Genomic DNA, 28,000 nt, shown 5'->3' with positions numbered 1-28,000 from the left:
CGTGACACGCCACGGTAAATGTCCGTGTGTAGGCGAGTCACGTGTGGGGAGTCCGTTGATCTCGTTTCGTGTAAGCAGTGAATCTCTCCTGTTTGTTCATTTGATTTGGGCCCCGTTTCATGTTGTTTTCAAAACAACATTTCGTGTAGATTTATCTATCTTCGCCGAAGAATGAGCGACAACGATGATATCGAGGTCGACAGTGATGTGAGTATAGTTATTTTTGTTTGTACTCTGCATGTTTGAAAATGAAACCTCTTGTATTTTCGATACTTGAGCCTCAATACGGGGCTAGCCTGCTAGCTAGTTAGCCAGCCAACCTAGCGTTTGAAATAATTTCCCAGCCAGTTTATTGAGAATATCCAGCCAGATAAGCGATTAAACACGGGGGTCGAGTCTATACTCGTCTCCGTATGTGTACATTTGCGATTATGTGTAAGTTACTAAAACAGTGTATTGCATCCATCAAATAGCCAGTTAAGTATCACTCTTACAGCTGTAGCTACAATTGTACTTTCTGTTCTGTTTTCTTACAGGAAGATTCACCGAGATTTCACGGTGTGGTGCGTAATAAGCGGAGCAATTAATCCAGTTTAGCCTTTAATGCTGAAAATATCTTCTCTTTTTGAGATTAGCTACCATATATTTCCGGGTAGGTACTGAACGCCGACTGATTTGCATCGGTGGAAGACAAAACAATATAGGATGATGCCTTAAAAGGGGGCATGGATGTGTTGGATTCGATGAGCACCGGGGTCTGCTTGTTTTGGGTGGTTCGGGGAGCTCTGTGCTCGACAGCAGGGCACTTGCTGCAGGAGGGAGGGAGGGACGTTGGCTGAGCGAGAGCCGCAGCCACACTGCGAGTGCGCGACGCGATAGCCCAAAAGCTCGCGTCGCAGAAAGCCAGCAGCGAGATCTCTGTATCCGAGCATTCTGCTGTGTCGTGACGCTCGCAGTGTGTGTGTGGCGCAGTAGTTAGACGATGGAAATATACGACGGCAGGGTTATCATTTGAAATCTATGGCTTTAACATCAATGGTGTCTTGTTTTTGTTAGATCAGACCGTATATGAATAAATAAGCAACATTAAATATTAATACTGAACCTATGGAACATCCCCCTTGCCGATTTCCAAAGACATTTTGTACATTGTTTATACTAAATTGTCAATGTACGGATAAATTATTTTAAAATGATAGTAATACACATATCTTTGTTATATTAAAAAAAGGGTTTAATGGGGATTCTGTGACTCTTATTTTTCTAAATTAGAGAAATCTTAAATTCGTAATGGCATTGGCATTAATGTTGAATGTGCTTAAACATGTAATATCTAAACAAGCAAAAATGAATACATTTAATTTACTTTTGCAATAAATTGAACAAGTCAGGTTATGCTTAAAACAACAACAACAAATATCTGTCAACAGGGAACGAAAATTGATGAGTTGATTTTTTGAGCTCAATAAGCTCAAATGTTTGCTGTTTTAATCATAAGCTCACTTCATTTTGATCCATTTCAGGAATTTATATCATGTCATTTTGTTTCTTAAGTAAATATCTTAGTTTAAAGATCTTTCCATATTTTATCTGCAAAACAAGACGACAATACTGAGGATAAACTAAACTTTTAACAGTGTGATGAGAACATATATTTTCTGGTTAGTGGAAATCTAGTTATACTATTTGTTTTGTAAAATGATTAAGTTGTATTTTCAAATTGTGTTCACTGTCAATTTAGAGAAAATGTTGAGTTGACTTATGTGACCCTGCTACACTAACCCAGTCTTATGTTGCATGTCAATATCATTATATGGGTACATGATAAATGTACATTATCAATATTTATTTTATGCTACAATTCATTACAATATTGAGTTATTTAGTAAATATACCATAAGCAAAACTAAATTTTTGATAAGTACTGTGCGTTAAACTTGAAACTCAGCTTTTTTTTTAACCCCCAGATTACAGATGTTTAAATTGCTGTATGTTGGGCAAGTATTGTCACGGACACCTCATTAGTTCAGCTTTCAGATAATGCACGAATCTTAATTCCCAAAAACGGAGACATGTCACTGGTTTTGTGCTACAGGGTCACATATTGTCTTTTTATAATTAGATTTTTTATTTAGTCAAAGTATTAAAATGACCTTCATAAACCTGCAGAAAGATTGTGGTAAAAGTTTGGAACAAATGGAGTTCACGATGCAGTATTAATTCTTTTAATGGGTTTTTAATTACAAAAATTTCCAGTCTGATCAGTGACTTTTGAGAGAAGTTGGTTTGTCATGCTTTCCTTACATTACTCATGCATTTGCAATAGCCTTTAAAAAACAACACAAACAACAGCAAAGAAAACTAGGAACATTTCTTATGATATCTTATAATCCAGATACAAATTAAGTGCAATAATCTTTAGATTTTGTAATTAAAATTAAAGAGAAGCATTTGGTGTAGAACCTTGTCGTTTCCTATCCAAAAAAACTGATAATTGCAAATTTTAAATGAGCTTGACAGATGAAACTGTCTCTGAAATACTGGGCACAGCATAAAATGGTGTGTTAAATTGAGCAATTTGACCATCAAAAGGTCATAGGTCTTTTGTTTTGTATTTATTTTTACAATACATCAGCGTTGCTTTCAGGAAATTAGATTTAGGTTTCATTTTCTGGAATAGTACCACAGTCAGTTTTCTACTAAAATGTTTATGTTCTGTCAGTGTGGTGAGAAATCGAGCCCCGCCCCTGCAATCGAGTTTGCATAGGACCCTAATGGATCGTCTACGTTGAATGCCTGATGAAAAGTACTTTCTATAAACTATTCTCAGTCTTGAGATTTTAACAAGACTAATCATATTAGTAACATTATTATCGGTAACTCCAAGTTAAAGTATTTAATGATGTCTTTTTGATATCTTTATGTATTTATATGTAACATTATATATTTACATTAGAAGTGGTAGCAAGTCGTGGGCTAAAATATATCTAAAATAAAAGCAGGAAAGAGACATTCTCCATGCCACAACACATGCCTTTAGTTGTACATCAGTTTACAAAATGCATAATTTAAAATAGTTGTAGTGATAGTGATGTCATTTATAACGCTTTTTTAAATGACATAAATTTAAATGAGATTTTGCTTCATTTATATATAAATTGTGGCGATTTATTATGACATTGGCGCGAAAGGTTAAGTGTGCCGACATATAGCACCATGGTGCTCTTGACGACCCGAGTTCGAGTCCCGGCTCAAGGTACTTTGCCGAACCTACCCCTCTCTCTGCTTCTAATAATTTAAAAAATGTTTAAGTTGTGTACTGACGTCATATAAATGTTGATTTGCAGCCTGTTTATATCACCATTTGTCTGTGATGCTCTTGGAAATGGGCTTGTAGATCCCTTCACCTAAGATTACTCTGCTAAAAGAGTAAATTTAGTCTATTTTTTGCATTTGTGTTTTTCACCTCTCAAATTAAAAATATATTTATATTTAAGAGTGAGAAATTTCTGTCACGGTTTTACTCCCATTTCTGTTGTCCAAATCCTTATGCCTTTTCCTTCTCTGAAACAAAAAATATGTTTTGAATAACAATTTTTGCCCACACAATGAAAGTTAATGCAATCCAGATTGGCATCAGAATCCAGTGACATTCACCGAATGGACCAAAAGGCATGATTTTATTTATTTTTTTACATGCAAAAGTCATACAGGTTTTGAACAACATTAGTGTGAACAAGTGAATTTTTGATTGAATTATCACCTACAATTGCGACAGGTCAGACTTTGAAAAGGGTTCACATCGAGACCTTTAAAATAGCACTCGTCGCTAAGCGGGCTTGTTTTTACAGGCCTTGAGTTTTCATTGGGTCGACTGGAGACACAAGGTCTGCAATGTCCCCAAAGTCCTGTTTATCTCCCTCTTCTTTTTGTGCTGGGAGGAAATATTTTTTTTATCAGGATGTTGAGATCATAAGACAACAGGAGCGCATGTTGTGCTATATTCAGAGAAAGCTTTTTTCAACAATAGGGCTTGTCATTTTGACTCTTATGTAATTTATAGTCCTTCATGCCCTTTATGTTATAGCATTAGGGGGTTGCTGCCACGTGAGGTTTGTCATACTCGCGTGCAGAATAGCTCTTTTAAGTGTTGAGCAATTGGTGGCCACCTCACATGCATGTAACTCAATCCTGACGCTGGCGCTGTACGGTGTATCCTTTTAGACATCAGACAAACAGCCTGGATCTGCCAGCATTGCTCTGACCACACCTCAAGCTTTCAGGTGCCACATACACACTGGAATGTCTTTGTGCTGTCTGGTGGCACTTCAGCATTAAGATACCTGCTTTCGTTTTGTCTCTTTTTCCATGGAATGCAAAAGAGGCACTTGTTAATGAGTCACTGGATTCGAAACAGGTTTTACAGCTGTGCCTTTATGTAATAACAGTGTCCTGGCCAAACCCAGTGACATTGGACTCCAGTGGACCAGTTGTTTTCCTCTGCTCGGAGACCTTAAGCGGTTAGGATCTTTTTTTGTTATTGTCTTATAAAAGATGTTTTGATTGACGTTACCATCTTGAATGAACTAAATTATAATCAATTACACATAGTTAAGCTGTCCTGGCAAAAATAATATTCATTCATTTTCTTTTCGGCTTGGTCTTTTAATTATTCTGGGGTCGCCACAGCGGAATGAACTGCCAACTTATCCAGCATATATTTTACGCAGCGGATGCCCTTCCAGCTGCAACCCATCTCTGGGAAACATCCATACACACTCATTCACACTTATACATTACGGACAATTTAGGCTATCCAATTTACCCGTATCGCATGTGTTTGGACTTTGGGGGAAACCGGAGCACCCGGAGGAAACTCACGTTAACACGGGTAGAACATGCAAACTCCACAAAGAAACACCAACTGACCCAGCCGAGGCTCGAACCAGCGACCTTCATGCTCTGAGGTGATGGCACTACCTACTGCGCCACTGCATCGCTCTGCAAAAATAATAAGTAGGGAAAAACAGAAATCAAGCAACTATTTTCCTAATCTTCTTCAGTATTCATAAACACTTGAGAGAGTAGGATACTTCATTTTTTATGAATATGTTGGCGTTTATGCACAATTGAATTTACAGCCTTTCAGAGTATACTTTATTTTTGTGGCATCCTTGAACACAAGGACACACACATTTATGTGCAAGTTTTTTGCTAGTACAGTGTTTGCTGGGATTTGAGCAAATAAAAATTATTTTTGTGCTCATTTAAATCAGAGTTGAGCATATTTAAAAATCCCTAACACATGCACTTGTCAACATGCATCCATTTAAAAAAAAAAAAATTAACTTAATTTTTTATTACATTGTATTGTGCAGTTTGGTTCACTTCGGCTCAATTTTTTAGGATTTTTACTGCATTCCATAGTATTAATGCATTACGTAGTATTTGTTTTTTTTGTTCAATCTCCGAGCGACCCAAAACATGATGGATACTCATTGCTCATCATAGATTGGTCCAAAAGTAATCTCTACCAGCATCATTGGATTTGTTATAAGACTTTAAACCTGCTATAATTTCTAGTTAACTATACTAAATTAATTATACAATATTAAACCATTTTTTACCACTTTGAGAAAAAAGACCTGAACTAGCAGCATCTTGGTCAATTAAGTTCATGTGTTTCTTTTGTTCGTGACTGAGCAACAGATCCGGCAGGGTGGGAACCAGAACCGTAATGAAAAATTTTCAAAAAGCCATGGCAGTGTATATATTTATATATATATAGCAACTATAGTGATGATACCAGCCACTGCTTTGAGCAGTACTACTGCTGTGGTAATGCAAACTGGACCTGTTCCAAACTGTACTCTACAAGGCAGTGGAAAAGCAACTTTAGTTCTTGTTTCTAATTCTTCCTCTCTTTTCCAACTCAACTGGGCTGAAGGAAAGTAATGCAAAAATCATTCAGTGCATGCGCACTTTAGTTTGTCATGATACTACAGTTTCTGGAATCGGTACTAAAATTTAAAAAATGTCCACTTCCCAATAATCTTTGAGTTCATACTTGAACACTGTTGATTGGCCATTGAGTTTCCCTGTTTAACAGAAATGACTGTGATTGTCCGTGAAGGTCACCAGTTCACCACCTCCAAACACAGATGCAGAGACATTGGAGCGATTCAAAGCTGCAAAGATCAGTCAATCTATAAGGACATTGCTTATATGTCAGCTCATAGACAGACCAGTTGATCGCACTGCTTTGAAATGCTCCAGTGTCCTCAGTGCACTCAGTGAAGAACTAATGACGACCAATCACAGTCATTCCTGCCTAGTGTGTTCAGCATATGAACCCACTGGTCAATCATTGTTTAAGTTTGCACTCGACAGTTCTCAAATGTTGTGGGAAATGGACATTTTTAAAACTTCAGTACCGATTGGTACCAAAATTCCAATATTGTGACAACACTAGCGCACACTGAATTTATTTTAAGTTCTCACTCAGAATAATTGGCTTGTTGCATGTATTTTTTTACTGTGATAATGATTAAATTCTCATCAAATGGACTGTATGTAAACCCAAAGTAGCTAGATTTTCGGCCTTTTAGTCAACAGCAAAAAAAAAATAAAGTTTTTGAGATTTTAATATCTATAATAAAAATTTTAAAAATGTTAAACAGTAAATGTTTCCTTATTATTAACATTATTATCAGATGGCACTATGACAAGTGAAGAGGCTGAAGCCGCTGTGATTCTCTTTTTGCAGGCAGACAAACGGGCACACCACAATGCGCTGGAGCGCAAACGTAGGGACCACATCAAAGACAGCTTTCACAGCCTTCGGGATTCTGTTCCTGCATTGCAAGGGGAAAAGGTTGGTGAATGTCATTGGTAAAAGCATGAGGAACACAAGTAGACATAAAGGATGTTTGTTTTGTGTTCTGCTTGACAATGAAAGGTCTATTTTATGCTGAAATGGTTGCATTTTTGACTGTTTAAATTGCTTTTACAACATGGTTAATGTGGCATTTCCAATATGATTGAAGTTGAGTGGAGGTGTGAGTGAAAAGTGTTAGGAGAATTAAGCGCACTGTAGATCCAGACTGATTGATGTGATCCAAGTACAGGCGTGGTGCCAGGAAGCCATTACAGGGGGAAATGCGGTTTCTCCTTCCTCTTGTGTCTCATGTCTGAAACAGAGGCCTCAAGATTCTTGTTGTTTGACCCTTAGGATAGAGCCATGTTTATTTATGCTGTTTATGCAAAAGTGTCAGGTTTGAGTTCGATTTTAGTCTATGAAAATTTACTCAAGTCATAAGAGTAGGGATGCTTGCTTGTATTGGTTATCAGCTGATAATAATTTACATGTATTCAGGAGACATTATATCTAAAGTGACTTATAAATGAGGAAGATGGACAATTTTATAATAGTGGTGATCAATTTGAGAATTACTGGTTATACGAAGTTTTAAATATTACATAGACAAGGCATTGCTTGATTGTTGGATGTTTAGCTGTGCTACATTTTTACATGTAGATTAAGGTAGTCATGCTGCTGCAGTGGTGTATCTTTATAAACACTAAATAATGACTTGGATTGTATAGCTATTGTCAAAATGAATAATGTACATTTATATTAAAATGCATGAATTTAATTTAGATAAGCAATTAAATTAAAGTTTTTAGTATTTTTAAAAATATTTGCTTGTAATTCTTTTGCATTAATTCTTATTGTATATAAGACAGAGTTTAGGGCAAAGTTCATCCAAAAATAAAAATGTATTCCTCCTTTGCCCGCCCTTGGGTTATCCAAAACTTGCTGCTTCTGTTAAAGCTCTAAAACAGGACTCAAATTCAATTCCTGGATGGCCGCAGCTCTGCAGTTTTGCTCCAACGCTTTCAAACAAACACAGCTAATACAAATAATCTACGTGTTCAAAAGAGTCATGAACACGTTCATTAGATGGATCAGCTGTGTTTGATAGGGTTGGAACAAAACTGCAGAGCTGCGGCCCTCTAGGAATTTAGCTTGAGACCTATGCTCTAAAAAATGGAGATGTTGGGAAGAATGTTGATAACCAGACATGAAAACAAGAATGTAAGATTTTTGGATGAACTATCCCTCAAGTTGTGTGCTTTCAGTTGTGATTATTTGAATGAAATGACTTTAAGGTTCATGTGTGTGCAATAAAACTGCATTCCGTGCGTCAAATTCTAGTTTTTCATTTGTTGCTGACAGCAATCTATCAAACAGGCATCCCGAGCTCAAATCCTAGACAAAGCCACAGAATACATCCAGTACATGCGACGGAAAAACCACACACACCAGCAGGACATCGACGACCTGAAGAGGCAGAACGCCCTGCTGGAGCAACAAGGTATGTGTAATTCCTTGAACATTTTGCAGTTCCCTCGTACCACATCCAAAACATGCCATCTGTTTAATTTCCAGTACGGGCACTGGAGAAAGTCAAAGGGACCACGCAGCTTCAGGCCAACTACTCGTCTTCAGACAGCAGCCTGTACACCAACCCCAAGGGCAGCGCCGTGTCGGCCTTCGACGGCGGGTCTGATTCCAGCTCCGAGTCCGAGCCGGAGGAACAGCGCACCCGGAAGAAGCATCGCCCGGAGGATAGCTAAACCCTGGATCCACAAAGTTCTCCTCTGAGGGGAGGGAGAGTCACAGCAATGGCCTGTTTCATGTTGTATTTTGTGTACCTCAATCTCCCCAAACCACCTTGATGATCAATCTCTTTTAAGTGAATGTCGATTCTACACCAGAAGAAACTCGAGAGCGAGGGACGTCTGCTAAAGGAGGAGAAAACAAGGCTTGTTTTTACTCTCTCTCCCTCTCCGACTGTGTTCGTCCATCTTGCGTCCTGGCGCACGCAACAACAAACGATGATTTTAAACCCAAAATGAGGCAGCTTTGCAACTTAAGGACATGATGCTTTGTTTTTTTGTTTTGGTTTTTGTACCCTTGTCTACAATCCCTCCAGGTTGAAATCCCAGAGGGCGAATGAGGCGTACAACTCCTAGCACTGCTAAAATATACGTTTTTGTTGAATATCTTAAAGCCTGCTTAGAACCTACCCTTAGATAAATTGTCCTGAGTGATTTGCCTTTCTAAATATTTGTTACTTTTTCCATAAAGGAATGTTTTTGAAGCATCTATCAATGTACCCCCTTGTTAGACCTATGGGATGAGTGATACAGTTTGACATTATCGATAAAATCCCTTATTTAAAAAAAAACAAAGAAAAAAAGAAAATCAACATGCTTTTGGGGAAGGCTGCTGAGCTTGTGTTGTATTTGTTGTTTTAGCCTGATGTAGTGAAGTTTACAAGATGGGGGGAAAAAGATTTTTTTCTTTCTAAAAAAAAATGGGTTTAAAAAGTGATGATGAAGCATATATTGTGCATCTGTCATCTGAGCCTCCCAAACATGTATTTTATGTATTTCACTCCATATTGGGAATGTAAACGTTCCAAATAATGTTTCCCCTCCACAAAAGATAGTCAATATTGAAAGAGTAGATTCATGTCGTGACTTTTAAAGGTAAATGTTCTAAATGTTCATTGGAAATTTGACCGCTGCACACTGCGAAAGTTGCATTTTGAGTGTCTAGGAGGCGTGTGTGTGCGTGCGTGCGTGCGCGCGTGTGTATATCTTTTACCATATTTTCCTCTTAGGACATTAGTAGAACAGAGTAGGTCTTTCTTTGTCTGATTCCATTCCATGGAAATTACAGGTATGTTGTACATACTGCCAACAGTTGTCTTGCAAGTTGAGGCCTACCTTTACATTGAGAATATAAATAAAACTATTTTATCCTTTACATATGCTGTGTGCTTCCTGTATACCAGTGGTTCCCAGTCATTTAGACTGTAGGCCTCTCGTTGTCCAAAACTGACTTTTTTGTGTCTTTTAGAGAAAACCACATTGGCTTCACATTAGGGCTGAGCGATATGACAGTGCAATAACTATTTTCCATATTGAACGTTAACGATATATATTTCACTATAAGCTAATGCTTCCAGATTTAAGATTATTTCAACAATGACTGAAGCCACAAAAAGGAGAGGGTCCATTAAATAGCATAACCTATTTTCGGTGGGTTTCCAAGACCAACACACTTCTAGATTCCCATTGTTGCACATTTCTGCTGTATGATTGGCTCTTACATCAGTATAGAGTAAAAAAAGTGCAGACCTTATGGACAAATTATCACGATTCCATATAATATCGTTTACTGGCCCAGCCCTACTTCACATGTTAATCTCATGTGATTTTTGTAACCTTTTCGTGTGACCGATTCAGACAGTGAATACATGAACCGGAATCCAAGTTATTGGAATTAATTTTGTAAGGAATAAATTAAGTTTCACTAATAGTAAATAAGTAATTTTGAGAAGAGCAAGTGAAATGATTGTTCGTGGCTGGTCTCTTATCTGTAATCATAAGTAAACCAATTGGATTATTCCAAACTCACTATAAATACCCCCTCTAGTCTTACTCCCTTATCATTGTTTTTTTGAAGAATTCCCCCTATTGTGAACTACCTGATCTCGGACCCCCCTCCTGGGACAGCATGCCAAATCTACTACAAAATATCAAGCAATATCTACGTGTGAACTCTTGAAATGAAAATTAAATTGAAAGTATTGCCATATTTTCAAATGTTCTTATAAAAAGATCTTACCAGGATTGTTTTTGTTCCAAACATGGAAAAATTTCATGAATTACTTAATTTTGCTTTTGTAAAATTTGATCTGTATGCTTTGTTTTATTGGCAGTTCTGCAAAACAAAAGTCACATATTTTTGAAGACTCAGAAAAGGGTTGTTTGTAGATCAGATATGGTTGCGGCTGGTAGTTAGCAATTATTTATATTATTTATAAAGTTTCCCATTTATTGTATTTTATTAACGTCGTCTACACCAATCCCAATCGTCACAGTAATGTAAAAACTGGTTTGGATGTGGAATCTTCTATTAGTATAGCTGATTAACTATGAATATTATTTATATTATTTATTAAATTTCCCATTAATTGTATTTTATTAATTTCCACTCCAAACCCTACCATCACAGTAATGTGAAAACAGTAGTTGTACCGAGTATTATTCCATATTTATTCAAATACTCAGTAAATTGTATCTTATGGAACCATTTTTTTGGTAACACCTACCCTAAAATGTAAAAATATGTATTATTGTTATACTGTTACAAAATGATGCTATAGGCTATTGATGTGCGAATCCGCAGCTGTATCCAATCTAGACTTCATTATTTGAATGTAACCTACAATGTAAAGCTATTTAGTTTTGATGCCGGCATGTTATTAGTGAAAAAATGACTTGCTTTATGCCGGTGTGTAATATTTATCGTCAGCAATAATACTGCAATTATAGTTTTTACTTATCAGCGCTGTGCAGTGATGTATATCTTCCCGGTTGCCAGCGCGCCACTTCCTGTTTGGAACCGCGCACAAGTTGCACACTTGAAGCAATAAGTTAGACGAGCGGTCAAGCATGATACACGAACCGACGCACAACTTATAATAACACAGTGGAGAGCAAACTTATATTAACGTCTTTATTTTGTTGTATGTGCAACTCTCGTAGCCTGACAATAGTTCGTTCTGTTTCGAGGGGGTGTGTGTTTTTGTTTTGGACTTTGACCTTGCTGTCAATGGAGGATGAAGGAGCTCTCATAAAACATAATGTACATTTGTGTTCTGAAGATGAGCGAGGATCTCAGAGGTTTGAAACAACATAAGGGTGAGTAATTAATTATATAATTTAATATTATGAGAATATAAGTAGGCTTTACTAGAGTGCTAGTGAAATTAATGTTTTGCAACAATTCAGGTTATTGAGTAATGTTTAGGCATGCACCATTATAAGACTGATTCTGAAGATAACATTAGGAAAAAAAATGGTATTGTGATTACTACTCTAAGATATTTTAAAATGTCTGGATAAAAAAAAAAAAAAAACGTTTTGTTGGTTAAAATGTAAACCACTGCACTGTTCATGTCCATAAACCAATTTGATGAAAGTGCGTAAGCAATTTGTTTGTCAAATGTTTGCTAAATTGTGCAGGCAGACCAGTAGCTTTTGATGAGGATGGTCGTTTGCTGCTGGAGACACCGTTGTCCTAAATAAAGAAATAAAATAATCTTTTGACAACATTTTCAAGAGTTCACACCTGCTCTATAAGCATATAAAAGGTGTCCGAGATCAGGTAGGTCTCAAGAGCTTCCATTAGAAAAGAGAGGAAAAAGAGGAGATGCTCTATCATATCACGGGCTCCTCTCGAAATTAGTTTATGAAACTCCACGTAAAACAAAACCAAAAAAACTTGCATATACCTCAGGGACAGAGAAAATATATATTGTAGCAGTTTTAAAACTTTTTCCAAACCATGTTAAACCATTTTTCTATTTTAAATCTGAATATGAAATCTATTAAGCAAAGGTATCCTCCCATGCCTAGTAACATTTCTGACAAAGTTTCCTAATGCAAAGTTCAGACTGCACGGTATTCAAAGTAGTCGTGTGTCAGATGTTTTTACACTGCACCACTATCTGGGCTAGTGTGGTGCTGTTTACACTGTAGGATGGATCAGCGACAGGGATTTCACATTGCATGAGTTTTAAACAGGAAGAATCGCCAATAATTTTGTGCAAACTACGTCTCACAACCAAACACGTGAGAAGTGACATGGAAACAGGGCAGGTCACGTAATATATTTGTTGTTATTTACTACATAAAGAGAAAGAAGGCTGTAGTGGGGTAGAAAAATGTTCTTATTTTGCTCACCTGGCTTTGGTAATTAACAATCTCTCCTCAGTGTTTTTTTTTTTTTTGACCCGGTTGTGAAATTGCTTTGATAACATTTCTAACAGACACAGTGCTTCTGCCAAATTTCCACTGGTTTTTCCTTCATTTCTTGGGTCCAAATGAACTGAAAATGAGCGCTTTTTACTTCTCCCCCAGCCTCCCGCTGGCCTGCAGGTATCAGTACTAGTGGATGCTGCTCTCTCAGTGGCTGTTGGTGGTCGCTGTTGCCTTTTTCAGTCTGAAAACATTTCACACGGCATGGTGCAGTAGGTAATGCTATCGCCTCACAGCAAGGAGGTCGCTGATTCGAGCCTCGGCTGGGTCAGTTGGCATTTCTGTGTGGAGTTTGCATGTTCGTCCTGCGTTCTTGTGGGTTTCCACTGGGTGCTCCGGGTTCCCCCACAAGTCCAAAGACATGCGGTACAGGTGAATTGAGTAGGCTAAATTGTAGTGTATGAGTGTTTATGGATGTTTTCCAGAGATGGGTTCCGCTGCGTAAAACATATGCTGGATAAGTTGGTTCATTCCGCTGTGGCAACCTCAGATTAATAAAGGAACTAAGCCGAAAAGAAAATGAATGAATGAACAAACGAATATCTCACGGGCATCTGCGACTCTCTCAGATAGCGTCTTTGATAGTTCACACTGTGTGATTGTTACTCACCTGAACAAGCACCAATTTGCCTGTGATTTCAGGCATTTGTTGGCGATTTCTCAAAATCTGACGGCGATTCAAAAACCGGCGGGGCTAAAATCATGCAGTCTGAACTTTGCATTAGGAAAATTCACAATGGTTTCAATTATAGTTGTATATTAAATGTTTTTTGGTGTATATATTTCCACTCATAAACATAGTTTTACAACAATTACCATGTTACAACTATGAATGGTGTAACAAATCCATGATTTTTGTTTGTTTTATATGTAGTAAAGCAATGACTTCTAGTTTTTTCCATTTTCACCGAGGAAAATATTTCCAAACAAAGGAAGAAGTAACCATTTGTTAATCTCCTGAAGGAATTAGCTGTTGAATGAATCTTTTGAATCATTATGAATAATTAGGCATTCATTTGCTATGTTTCCATCAAAAAATGCTAATTAACTTTATTGCTTTGAATAAAGCAGCGTTTCCATCCAATGAGTCAAAGAGAACAAAATGGTCACTTCCTGATCACTGCAAATATCAAAAATAAAACGTAATTTGCTGCGGTAGGAGAAGCTGCTTGAGTCTTTTCCTTATTTAATAAACTATTTGTACCCCAGAAGAGCATGAGGCATGAGATGCGAAGCACAGATGCTCTTGACAGTTCTGGAGGCAATTAATAATATAATAACCCTAATACTGAAACATTTAAGGGATTTTAGAACGACCAATACAACATCTCAGATGTTTTACAATGCGCTCAGCCTGCTGATTTATCCATTCACACACATTTTTTATCATCACATCATCTCTTATAACAAAATCACATGACCTTTTTAATACTCATACTGGAATTTGTTCGGTAAAAGTGTTTCCATCATAGTTGATGCGCATCTTTTCTTTTTTCAAATAAAAAGTTTATCCTACTCAGTTATGCGCACAATTTTTTTTAAATACACATTTTCAAAATTATGTGCATCTGGGGTTTTCATCATATCCAAAATGCACATAAAATTAGATCCATGGAAACATAGCAAGTGAATCATTTATTAGGTTTTGCCTTTTGATTTAGTGTCATATTGGTTCATCTAGGACAGGCCTAAACCAACTAAGATAAAAAGACTAATTTTTAAATGTTGTAAAAAATAAATAAAAATCGCACACCCCTAATTAAAAGCCAAACATTACATAAAGTAAACACTACTTATAGCTGAGAGTTTGTTGTACCCCCCAAACTACAGTTTGCAGTTACCATTTTATTTTCAGTCATATTTGTCAAATTTCACTGATTAATTAGAATAATAGATGAAAGCCCAATAATAGACAGCCCTGACCAAGAAATAAAACAAATTTCCATCCAAGTCTTTATTTCTGTCCAGAACCCACTGCCACGTACACTCTGGGAACATTTTGCCCAAAATAAGCTGGCATGTGCAATAAAATATCAATCAATGACTGGTGCATGAAAAAACACCTTACCTAGTCAGTCTCTACTGTTTATCCTGGCTAAAACCCATAACCTCATGCTGAAGCAGCAGCAGATCAGGCCTCAGAGTGTTTCTCCATCTGTAGACGCTGTACACACCAGCAAAGGACATTTGGCTACAGCATTTACAGAAGATTCCTCTGCACAGTTCAAGCTAGCCCAAATCCCCCAATATGTTTACAGTTGAAAAATAGATAGTCTATGACTGGTCCATCGCACTTGCGGTAGCTCCTGTCGGAATTGGGACGGGTAACCGGTGGAAATACTCAACGGCACGGGCAACCTTCTCTGGGCAGATGTTGTAAACCGGATGAGTTGGTGCCTGAAGGAGAAGAAGTATGAGAATATTTACGAGTGATAATACTTTATACTCAACGCAAATGGGTTCAAATGTATTGTAAGGATGTCTTACCAGTTTGTTCTCATCTCGACCAAGGATCAACTCATTGTGAAGGTCTTTGTTTCCGAAATGCTGTGCTACAGAGAGTCCGCTCAGACAGTAGCTTGTGTGGTAGAAATCTCTAGACCTGTGGGGAATCAACGATGAGCTGTTAGGAAAGTCTGGTTCAGCTTTAAAGTTAGTAAAAAGACAAAATCCCAAGGCAACTTTTTTTCTTTCTACATTCAAATGAGAAAATGCATTAAAAAAAGTACAGTTTTGGTTTGAGAACTATAGTTAAAAAGAAACTCATTCAAATACTTTCAACTGCCATGCTCAGACTATACAATATTTTGATGTTTAAAATATACGTGATCCTGAACCACAAAACCAGTCTCATGTGGCACACATACGTTTGTGGGAATTGCAATAAAAAAAGTCAAAATTATAAATTTTTATTTTATGCCAAAAATATGAGATGCACCGATTGCAATTTTCTTAACCAATTCCAATTCTTCACATACAGATTATTACTGATTGTTTTTTTCTAATTATAATTAATAATAATAACCATGATAAAAAATAAACATCACAGTTGTCTCAAAGTGAATTAACAATGTTTAAAGAACATGTATTTTCAGTCCTATTTGCCAAATAGCACAATTGGAGATAACAGATTAAAGCCCAGTAACAAACAGCCCTTAATGTGACCAAGACAAACACAAATTTCCATTCGAGTTTTTTTCTGGTCAGAACCCACTGCTACGTGCCTTCTGGGAACATTTGTCTGAAATAAGCTGGCATGTAAAATAAAATATCAATCAATGACTGGTGCATGAAAAAACACCTTGCCTAGTCAGTCTCTATACAATTTTTTGATTTCTCATGAGGAACACGTACATTTGTGGGAATTGCAAAAAATATGTTGTACGAATCAGAATTATACATTTTTATTTTATGCCAAAAATTTTAGTGTACTGATTGCAATTTTGTTGACCGCTTCCAATTCTTCAAATACAAATTTTTGCTGATTGTTTTTTTTTTCTATGAACTATAATATAATTAATAAAAACCACAATAAAAAAATAGTCCAATAATAGACAATAGTCCATAAATAAGGTATCAACACTTGAAGTGGATCAATCTTAAATTCAAAGATGTCCTAAAACTATTGAACAATTTCAGCAAATGATACTCTGCTTGTAACACACTGCGTATGTATAACAGGGCTTGAGATTAAACAACTCTGGTCACAGAACATCAGAAGCACCACCTAATGTGTGTCTAAATTGTGCATTTAAGCAAAGGTCATTTGGCAGTTATTATTAAGTATATTGTGCCATACATTTTCGTGGTGGTTGCGACTGCAAATCGTAATCATAGTTTTACTTTCAGTTTCACGCACTGTGAAAAAAAGTGCTTAGATGAACCTATGGCTGTGAGTGTGAGTGTTCACATCTCTGTGGTGACGCTAACAAACCAGACCAGCTGAAATCCAGACGTTCAAATAGTTTTGGTTTTCAAATACTTGTATCTTGACCATATATTGTCCAATCCAAACATCACACCTAATAGACATTTCCAAACTGACCCTTGGGACTGGTTTTGTGGTCCAGGCTGACCACATATAGAGGATATTTTTCCTAATATATATTCATCAAATCACAAACAACTGGAAAATATATGAAGTGTTTGAATAAATATTGAACAGGCAATAGACTTGAGGTTTAAAGAATCACTGCATCATGACATTACTGGTGACTGTAAGCATACAGTATTCATGCATTTTTGTGTGTGTATACTGTAAGCGCAGTACTCACTTGCCCGGTTTGTCCAGAAGGCCTCCACCAGGATTCTGGCAGCAGAGGAGGATGTATTCCTGCAGGGCTTTTCTCTCAAACATCCAGCTACTCACACTCAGCGTTGAGTCTCCTATATAGACATCAATATTTGAATCGATTCATTTATTAAATCCAACACTAGACCATAATTGCTTTACGTACTTGTTGGGTTTAAACTATGAAAATTAGAAAGTCCATTATGCGTGTTGGTATTCGGAGTATATGAACATGCAGGCACCATCAAAGCTATCACAAAGTGTCGTTATTGCCAGACTGTACGACAACAAGACTTGTAAATGGACAAACACTATAACACTTGTCCATCCGCTATGGTGGCCATCAAGACAAAAAATAATACTCCTGTGCTATTTTAAACATGGCTTGGGAATGGAGTGTACAATTTTTACATCTACAATAATGTGGTAAGAGAGTGTGTCGCTATCATCACAAAGGGAAAGCACATGTCTTGAGAGCCTAAAAATATTTAGTTATGAAACCTATTAAAATAATGTGATATAATAAAAGTAATTTCCCAGAAACCAGAGAGCAGCTTCATTTTATGGAAAAGATCAACAAACTAGAACCTGTCAAGTCTATTACATTTTAGATATTCGGTTTTGCCAGTGAAAAGATTTCAAAGAAAGCCAGAGCTCAATTTTTGTACCAGTGACTATGTTTACATGGACATCAGTAATCAAATGAGTTGCCTTAATCTGAATAAGACAGTAATATGATTAAGGTGTTTATGTGGGTTGCTTTTTAAATGATCCTTTTCATGATCCCTTTTTAATGTTATAGCACATAATTCTATTAACATCATTGTGTCACCACGCTCTCCACATTGATTTGTTGTCGTAACTGCAGTTTGGCACTTTCACTTTTATTCAGGAACATTACTGAGATACTGGATGAGAGTATGAACTGCTGGAAGAGTGTTGTTTTAATGAAAATTGGTACCACATGCCTTATAGGAAAAAACCCCCTCTGCATTTCAGGATGTCTATGATCAGTCACTGACTTGGTAGGTGCAGAGAATAGTGTCAAACACCCATGTGCGTATTGACTGTCCTGTCGCAAAATGCATCAAAAATCGAAATTGATGAAAGTGTTTACATGTCTGTACAGCACTTTAATAATGCGACTAAAATCTGCATGCCTTAATTCAATTTCTGTTTAGTTTGATTAATTTTTGTCAGATTAAATTATAAAAGATAAATTTAATTTAAAAAAATTAAATGCTGTTTAAATGATAGAGTCTTGATCGTCTTAATCATATTAAAATTGGATTATTGGTGTCCATGTAAACATACTCAAGTGTGGTGCTTTGTTCATTAAATAATCTGTTTTCGAACAAATCAAGTGAGCTGATAATTCATTGACTTTCTTTTTTAAACAAATCTGCTATTTAGAACAAATCGTTTTCTTGAATTCAGTAAATCAGTCAATATTACCGGCTTGCTCTCACCAGCTGGTGATTTTAGTGTAAAATATATCAATGACATTTACCAAAATATTATCACTAAAAAAATCCTTAAAAAAGCTGAAAACAGTAGTTAGTTAATCGTATTAATTTATAAATTACTCACCCTCATGTTGTTCCTATGCCGAGGCCTTCTTCAGAACACAAATTAAGATATTTTAGATGAAATCTGGGAGCTCTCTTATCCTCTATCAGACTCTTTAAGAGTCCAAAAAAGGAACCAAAAACATTGCCAAAATATTCCATGTGACTTCAGTGGTCCAACTGTAACCATACAAAGCTACAAGAATACTGTTGTATGACACATTACTATTTGAGATAGCAACACACAAGCTTTGTATTGCCTGTAGTAAATGCCCTAGGATGGATCTAACATGGGAGACATCAGCAAACAAGTCATTTTTTAGTAGATTTTATTTTTTTTTTTGCGATTGATCACAGTTGCAACACTGAAGTCACAGGGAATGTTTTGAAAATGTTTTTGGTTCCTTTTCTGGACAATGAATGACTCACAACAGGGTCAGAAGGCTCTCGGAGTTCATTGAAAATATCTTAACTTCTGTTTAGAAGATTATCTAAGGTCTTAGAGGATTGAAACGACATGAAGGTGGGCAATTAATGACAGAATTATCATTTTTGGTGAACTAACCCTGTAAAGGCTTCAAATGCTTCAGTTAGACTGCTCACCTTCTTTAAAAAGAGCCCTGTGGAGTAATGGTAATAGCCCTGCTTGCCAGAAGGAGTAACACCCATCCACCAGCTTGTTACAGCGGCCTTGAAATCCGCCTTCAAAACGCATTTGTCTGCTAGTTACCCAGCGCTAATGAAGGAAAAAAAGAAGAGAAAATCCTCTAATTTACAGGTTTACAAGTATCAGCATTGGAAGATCATTAGAGCTGCTGTCTTATCGTTAAGACAAATCCGCCTGTGCACTGGGACTGTAAAATCCCTTCATGTCGAAGTCTGCTGATCTAAGCATCCACAACATTGCTCCACACAGATGATGATGATGATTTTTCAAGCATGTTTAGTGTCCCTGAGGAACCAGTAATGAGACGCTTCAGGAAACACGTGACTGACCTTTAACGCGTTTCATAAACTTCAGTTTATTCTCTCTAATGGACAGGATGAGTCAGGTTAAATAGAAGGTGAAAACAAGGCAAGACAAAGGACTTACTAACAAGGCTTTAAGATCCAGCATATGTTCTTTGCCTAGTATGACGAGGGCAGCGGTGCCACAGAATGTGTATCCACCGTGTGCTTCAAGTCCCGGTACTCCACCTAAACCACCCTCCCAGTTCTGACAGCTGAAGGCCAGAGGAGAGAAAAATACATATAATTGTAATGCATTTAGTGATCAGAAAAATTGGAAACCTTTCTTTGTCAACAAACTGTTAAACTTTGATATGGCACTCATTGAAATACTCATTGTCATACTCAAACCCTGGAGTGTTTCTGGCAGTTTTATACGACTATTGAACTTTCATGAGTATAAATAATTAAATTCAAATGATATTTTATTCAATGTCTATGATGTTCCTATAAACAGGGTTTCCATGCTTTCACAAATAGCAGATTTAAGGATTTTTGATGACCTTTTAAAGCACCCGTACTTAGGGCTGGGCGATGTCGACCAATTTGGCATTGTTCGATGTCTAATGTGAAACATAAGATGGACAATGTTATCGTCATTAAAGGCACCAGTGAATTAATTATTTATGAATTAATATATAATTAATTATATATTTAATATAATTAATTAATCCATAACAAATTACTTATTTGTTAATAAGTTCGTTTCAACTACCTGACCCGCATGGTCTTTGTTTTACCCATAATCAAATCATAAATAAAGATAAGTTACACACAAATGACCAACTGTCAATCACTTTTTCAACGGGACTCTGGCATGCATAGGCAGAGTGATCCGCAGGGCTGATAGTGGAAAAATTCCTGAGCCTGAACTTTTTTTCCTTGCTGATGTTTTAATTTAAACGCATTTATTTTATGTATTCGTAGTCATACTTCCGTACGTAATATAGTCATTTGACAGTACATGTCAGTCAAATTTATTGTGGCATGCTTATGTATGCCAGTAATTTCAGTGACACATGCCAGTGTCAGTGATCTTGTGACATGTGCCAGTAGGTGTCAGTATAAGCACGTTATAAGCACATTAATCTTATAAGTCTCTTTGCTTTAATATTTAAAAATCATTAGGCAAATGACACCTGTTATCTTACATGCATATATGTTATGAGTTTTCAACATGCATTTTATTATAACTTTTTAAAGGATATTATTTAAAATACCTTAAAATGAAAATAAGTTAAATAATAAAATAAATGAATGAATTAAAAACAGAGAAGTCCATATTGTAGGGAACAAAGGAACTGCCAGGATGCAATAATATACAGTACAACAGATAAGTGTAACCCCTCCCATACATAAGCATGCCACAATACATTTGACTGACATGTACTGTCAAATGACTATATTACGTACGGAAGTATGACTATGAATACATAAAATAAATGCGTTTAAATTAAAACATCGTGGAGTAGCTCAGCAAATAAACTAACTTGCGACGCGATAAATTAGGTTAAAAGTCGCGTAATGATTAAATATGGTTTTGCTCGTGTTAATTAATGTCATAAGCTTCGCCGGGTGTCGATGTCACTGCAGTGACATGCAGCGCGACACTCTGAGTGACACAGGTCACTACACATGCCACTAGCGAGTGACACATGACAGTGGAAAACCGGACGTGCCACCGGAAGTATCACTACACTCAGTGGCATGTGCCAGTGTCATCTGTACGTCAGATGTCGTGTCACTCCATGTCAAAACTGCTACTGTGAATCCGCGTTCAAGCGCACACAATAAGCTAAAACTCGCCCCAAGCACCGGCAAAAACAAATAACAATGAATGTGTCGAGGAAAGAGTAAGGACATATCTTAATTATTTATTAATAAACTTATTCTGAGTCAGTGTCGCAGATGCTGACTGGCAATCTCCTCTTGGACTCGCCTTTAGAGTTAAATTCATCTTTACGGATTACATGGAGTTTTTTTGTTTTCGATTTGTTTTATTTCGTTAAGTAATAATTTAAAGCTTTCTATAAATATATTTATTATGTCTGTGAGGCATATACATTTTGCTTCATTTTGTTAAGCGCTCCTGTTCAAAAACCAGACGACAGAAAGCGCATAATTTTGGTTTTCTTTATTTTATAAAAACGCTGTAACGTTTTTTGATGCATTACTCGTACTTTGTGAGCAAAAATGACGCATAACTTTAAATTGCTCCCACTGAAAAAATGCAAGTGATTGCTCTGGCGCCTCGATGTCCTGCAAGCTTTTTATAAGCAAACTATGCGCCTAATAGCACACATTCTTTAACGTTTAAGCTACCATTGTTTTATACTTGAACTGTTTTATATCTTTTATTTTAGGCAAGTCGTGATGATCTGAGAAGGCAAACTGATCAAACAGACAATGATGGTCTTCCGCTGGGCGCTGTTCATTAAAAAAAAAAAAAAAAAAAAACTTATTTTTAACGAATAAAAAATGCTCCAAACGTTTTAAATAAGCTGAATAAAAAACGAAACTAAATATAAACACTTTGCCATTAGGCTACATACAAAACTGAACTATTTTATAGCTGAAACACTAAGTTGTTTAAGGAGAAGGGGGAAATATATTTTTGTCCCGTATATTTCTTCACCGTTATTTCGAGAATAAACCCAGCGTAAATATGCAGATGTCATTCCCAAAACATATCAGCGTATATGTGCCGAAAACGAAAGTTTCATACAAATTCTGAATGGATTATAGCCTGGAAAGTGCAAAGCACGCTCCTCTTATTATCACTAAAAAGCATCATTAATCTTAGTTCATATAGACCTCACAAAGATCCGTTATAATTTATAAAGCTCTCTAAATTACACAATCTTTTATTTACATGGCGTCTACACTCAAAAGATGATTCACGAGCACACAAAATGGCACTTAATAAAAACCAGTCCGGCGCTTTCAGCAGTGAGTGAATTCTGACAGATCAATATCCGTGAACCTGATTTTTTTTTCCCCGCAGCCACAGTACGCCGGAAATCCGGCGTGGTGCCGGAACGCTATCACCCCTGGATCCGTGTTCTTATAATTACGTCAACAAACTTGGTTGGTAAAAAGGTGCACAACCAACAGCAACCAACCAACAGTATCTGAGGTTTTCACTAAAATTAGGATCGCAATGAAAGCTCAGCATCATGATGTCTATCGGCGATGGACATTAGCATCTTCTGTGGACCCAACCCTACCATCAATTTTAAATCAAGCACCTTTGTCATTCATACCCCGACATTTGTAGCACCTCAAAGTCCTTAATGTATTTAGAATTTACTTACATTTAATACTTGCTCTAAAAATGTAGTACTTTTTAAAAAGTTTAATCGTTTTAAATATTCCTGTTTAAAAAATTGTAAATAAAATAAGTTGAATTACACACTGGTAATGTTTGAATATGGTTTGTCAAACATTAATAAAATGTGTGTTAGTGTTATTGCACAAGATTTAAATTTATGTATTTCTTAGTTTATTTTCGTGCTGTTTTAGACAATTGATGCAATAAAACCATACATTTATTTTCAAAGTGAATTAAAGCATGGACTGATGTTAGTTTTTAAGTACTTTCCAGGCCTTGAATCTATTGGTCTGAAATACTTTTAAGTACTTTAAAGAAGTGTGGGACCCTGTATATATGGTTATTCATCCAATAATGAGTTAGAATACTTTAGGTTGAAATACTGAAAAACTTAGCAAAAAATAAATAAATTAGGGATGCTCCTATTTATCGGCCAGAGATCGGTATCGACCAATAATCACATTTTATGATTTGATCGTTATTCGCCAATCTGGCTGATCTCATGAATTGATCGCAGGTGTTGTTTAACAGATTGCGAGAGGCTTGGTGATGTTCTGTGTTTTTGACTATTGCAAGTTCACTAAAACCTGGCTGAAAAATATATATTTTTTAAATTATATTTTTTACTTGAATATTTAAAAATATACTTTTTAATATACTTATTACAAAAAAACAAATAGGTATTCATAGGTGTGCATTTTAACATATACACTCCAAATGTTTTCTTGATTGAAACATGTTGAATTCTTCTCCCATCATTTGCAATGTTTCTAAAATGCTTTATTAGTCATTTTTCTTACCAATTTTTAAAAATCTGTTTTATCTACTATTTTCTGTAAAGCTGCTCCTGACCATGATATGTCCACACTAAATTATTTTAAGAGACATTTTAAAAGGGATTTCATACAACATCATTCATTTATTCTCTTAGGTAAGTTAAGATCTCCACTTAAGTATCATAATTCTAGAGAAAATGTGCTTAATCCATTCTAAAGCTTTTTAAAAAAAATTTATTTTAAAAAATAATTTTATTTTATTTTCTAAAGTTTAAAGCATCAGAATTGGTACTTAGTATTGGCTGATCACCATGACAAGGAATCAGCACTTAGTATCTGCTGCAAAAATCCTGATCGGAGCATCCATAATAAAAATAAATCAAAACAATATTAAAATAAATGTAATGTAATGATAAAAGTTACAAAATCACATACAATTAATGCTGAAAAAATGTATGCAAGAAATAAAAATATGAACACTACAGGTAAACTGCATACAATAGTAAAAAAATGATCTAATTCTAACAGAATTTGCAAGTTTTAAAGCAAATGTGAACAATTCACCTGATAATCCAATTGTGCGTCCCATCAAACAGGGTGGGAGCGATGATATTTGTGAGTGAAGCCACAGAAGCCGCACAATATGCACTCCTATCAGATCAGACACACAACAATCACCACCTATTCATCTTGATAACCACTTATTACTGTAAGATTGAAAGCCTGTGGAAACCAATTGCTTCTCAAAGTGACTTTTCTTTGTTTATTGTTGCCCTGTGGTGAACATGATGAATCTTTCTGGCACTAATCTCTCAGTAAAAGGTCACTCTTGAAAAATGCCTTTCATGGTACCATCAAAACACAGGGAAATAAGAGATGTATGGCTGTTGTGAAGATCCTTCAGACTATGCTAAACTCACCTGACGTCCACCTCTCCACCGATATGCATCACAAAAGAGCCATCTGGCTGCTTCACTGAATACAGGAAGTCCAGGAGCGTCTCTCTGACAAACAAAACGAGCTGTTGAGGCAATATGATCAACGCAACACCTGGAGGTAAACAGGTGATAATACAAAGCAAACATGAAACCTGTTGATGACATTGTAGGCCTCCTCCGTGCCCAGGATGCAGAGCGCGTTGACAGCTGCATAGGTGGGAGCCAGATGAGCCTGTTGACCCGGGCCTCCACCAAAACCACCTGTCGGGGCCTGACATCTGGCCAAGAACTGGCATACGCTGGAAGACCACCATATTTATTGTAGCGTAAATTAACATCTACAGCAGTGGTTCTCAAACTGTTGTACGTGTACCACTAGTGGTACGCAGGCTTCCTTCTAGTAGTACGCGGAGAAATGAAATATGTCATGTACATGCTACATATATTTCAAAATTTATCAAAAATGATGTATATAATATGCCGTATATGACATATAGCCTATATTTCTGAGGTAATCTGCCACGTTTTTTAACTGTGCAGAGTTGTAGCTGCTTTACTGAGCCTACTACGCCACTGTATTTCAATACTGCACATTTTGGTGGTACTTGGAGAGACAATTTTTTTCTGAGGTGGTACTTGATGGAAAAAAAATTGAGAACCACTGATCTACAGCATTTAAATGTGATAGCATAGAGTTAATTAACCCAACAAAGAAAATTCTGTTATTAATTACCTACTCTCACTTTTTTCAATCCCCTGAGATCTTTGTTTATCTTCAGCACACAAATTAGGATATTTTAGATGAATTCTAAGAGCTCTCTCATTACTCCTTAGACAGCAATGGTCCAGAAATGTTAAAAGAGTTTTAGGGTGCTTTCACATCTGTGGCTCGATTCATTTGGTCCAGAACAAGAGCAACAAATGATACATTTGCTGTTGGGTCTGTTTTAGTTGGGATCATGTTCTCACCACAAATGAACCACTCCAGGGTTCGTTTGAAAGCGTACCGAGACCACCTTTTCAAGGAGTTCTTTTGGTCCGCATTAAAGTGCGACTGCTTCATTCAAACCTGCCCAAACAACTGCACCAAGACTGAAAACGATCTTTAATCCGATTCAACCAAGCTAAAATCATTCCATGTGACTTCAGTGGTTCATCTGAAATTCCAACTGGAATACCTTTTTTTCCAACTGGAATACCTTCTTTTTCAGTGCACAAGTGTGTTCTTGGAGTTTAGTATGATTACAGTTGACCCACTGAAGTCACATGAAATATTTACAGTGTTTTTGGTTATTTTTTTAGACTCTGAAAGTCTCTGGACCATTGTGGTCTATGGAGGATGAGGGAGCTTTCATTTTTCATCTAAAATTTCTTAATTTGGGTTCCAAAAATAAACATAGGTCTCAGGGGATTGAAATAACATGAACGGCTTTATGGTATTTTTTAATCTTTATTCTATGTTATCCCACTTATTACACAGCTACTTTCCACAAAATCTAAAAATAATACAAAATTTTGTTCTGGGCCGCAATAGTTTATAGATTTTTTAATTAAAGGCAAAGCTGACAGAAACAAAAATGACTGAATGGAGCATGTTCAAACCTATGCTTTATTCAGTCATAAGCTGGGGACAACAGCAATGTGACAAACAACCATTTAAATATGAAGGTGAATGAATCCACTGACAGTCAAGATGATTTAAAGTACCCAGATGAGCACTGTTTTGTTCGCTTCAGTTGTTGTTATCAAGGAATGACATACCTTGGAATATCTTGACTGACTAATCAGAATCAGGTATTCCAGTTGGCTGTGTAATAATAACTGATACAGTACATATTAGGGGCACTTTAATGGGCACCTATGTATATAAACACAAGAATTTTAAAAAATTTACTGAGAAAATTTTAGAAAATTTACTGAGGTTAAAATAGGATCCAAATCCCAGTGATTTTGAGGCCCACCACAACATGATGTAGGAGTGTGGTTTAGTGCGGTTAGGTGCACAATAAATTGATTTATTTTCTTCCAAAACAAAGTCATTCAAAGTGTCAGTCTTGCTTCCTGCACAAACGTTTTCAGACACTGTGAAAAGTGGTGATGCAGAAATGTATACAATGAGAATACTAAATCCTGTAGAGGAGATCTCCACAACTAAATCTGAAACCTTTGAAATAGTATAACAATAGCACATTAAGAAATTATACAGAAACTATAGAACGTATAGAACTTCACACCTCAGTAACACTTTTTTTGTCAATCCAAAAGCCTTAGTGGTCCTCTTAATTAGCTTTTTTCCTTCCTCTGTTATTATAAATGAGCGTTTTTTATTTTTTTATTTGACCAGTTATTTGCCTTAATCATAGATTTTTTTTTAAATAATGGTAGCTAAAACCAATGTAGCCTACTTGTATAGTAGGATATGAGTTTTTGGCTCAAACTGAAAGGTGTCCATTGGGTTGTCATGACAACAATGCTGCTTAGAGTAGCACGGTTTCATTTACACTGAATCAAAACACAGCGTTTTGTTGCCTTTGACTCTAGGGGTTGAGGTGAGACCCAGCATTTTTATGCTGCATTGTGTAAAATTCTGAGCAGACACAGACCTGCTTTAGGGCTGCCTTAAATTGGCTGTGTAAAGATGACTTTAGACACAAAAGGTTTCACCATAGCAGCTATATCCAACCTTGGCATGGTTCTGATGGGAAAAGAATGCATCTGCGTGATAACCTTACTTAACTTTGACTTTATCTGTAGTGGTCAGTGGTCACATTATGACCAGAACAGCAACTGTTAAGGGGACCTGACCACCTGCCCACGTTTTACACAGACAGTGAAATGTTCATAGAAAAGACAGCTACTCACTCTGACGCAACTGCTGCCGGCACAGGCTCCTCGAGCAGCTCCAGACTGTGCAGGATCCAATAGCAGAGCCAAGGCCGGCTGGCATCCAAACACTGAAGCCAGACAACATGCAGATTCAGCAGCCATTACCAGCATTCACACACACTGAACCGCACTGGAACATGATGTTCTCATACAAATACACTAAAACTAGGAGCATAGTGTTCTCAACCACCTGCCCTCATGTACAAGTAATGCATTACATGGTGTTAAAAAGTACAGGGCTGTTGATAATGACTGTACGTTTGTTTTGAGTGTAGACATAATGCATTCAAAATATGATTTTC

General features: G+C 36.6%; 4 protein-coding genes across 7 annotated transcripts in view; 2 read left to right on the top strand and 2 right to left on the bottom strand.

Annotated features, from left to right (window-relative positions):
- The window catches only part of LOC147839360 (uncharacterized), a 963,858-nt gene that overhangs the window by 512,073 nt on the left and 423,785 nt on the right, over positions 1-28,000 (bottom strand). The window lies entirely within an intron of this gene.
- max (myc associated factor X) lies at positions 44-9,840 on the top strand. 4 transcript variants are annotated; one of them, XM_087296332.1, is made up of 5 exons: positions 44-207; positions 537-563; positions 6,767-6,874; positions 8,240-8,378; positions 8,453-9,838. In XM_087296332.1, exons 1-5 carry the CDS (start codon positions 172-174, stop codon positions 8,638-8,640), a joined length of 498 nt encoding a protein of 165 aa, XP_087152458.1. In that variant the 5' UTR covers positions 44-171; the 3' UTR covers positions 8,641-9,838.
- rab15 (RAB15, member RAS oncogene family) overlaps positions 11,473-28,000 on the top strand; it is a 48,214-nt gene continuing 31,686 nt past the window's right edge. The window contains exon 1 of the mRNA XM_087296590.1: positions 11,473-11,781. Coding sequence (XP_087152716.1) covers positions 11,724-11,781 — 58 coding nt within the window. The 5' untranslated portion in view covers positions 11,473-11,723. The remainder of the gene's footprint in view (positions 11,782-28,000) is intronic.
- Positions 14,844-28,000, bottom strand: part of fntb (farnesyltransferase, CAAX box, subunit beta) — a 23,768-nt gene continuing 10,611 nt past the window's right edge. Inside the window, 9 exon segments of the mRNA NM_001002128.1 lie at positions 14,844-15,297; positions 15,388-15,502; positions 17,175-17,286; positions 19,363-19,495; positions 19,853-19,982; positions 24,439-24,525; positions 24,795-24,878; positions 24,965-25,111; positions 27,675-27,766. Coding sequence (NP_001002128.1) covers positions 15,175-15,297; positions 15,388-15,502; positions 17,175-17,286; positions 19,363-19,495; positions 19,853-19,982; positions 24,439-24,525; positions 24,795-24,878; positions 24,965-25,111; positions 27,675-27,766 — 1,023 coding nt within the window. The 3' untranslated portion in view covers positions 14,844-15,174.

Source organism: Danio rerio, chromosome 20 (genome assembly GCF_052040795.2).
Source record: "Danio rerio strain M-AB ecotype USA chromosome 20, GRCz13ab, whole genome shotgun sequence".
Classification (NCBI taxonomy): Eukaryota; Metazoa; Chordata; class Actinopteri; order Cypriniformes; family Danionidae; genus Danio; species Danio rerio.
The sequence above is the reverse complement of the archived record's forward strand: the minus strand, read 5'-3'. Positions and strand labels throughout refer to the sequence as shown.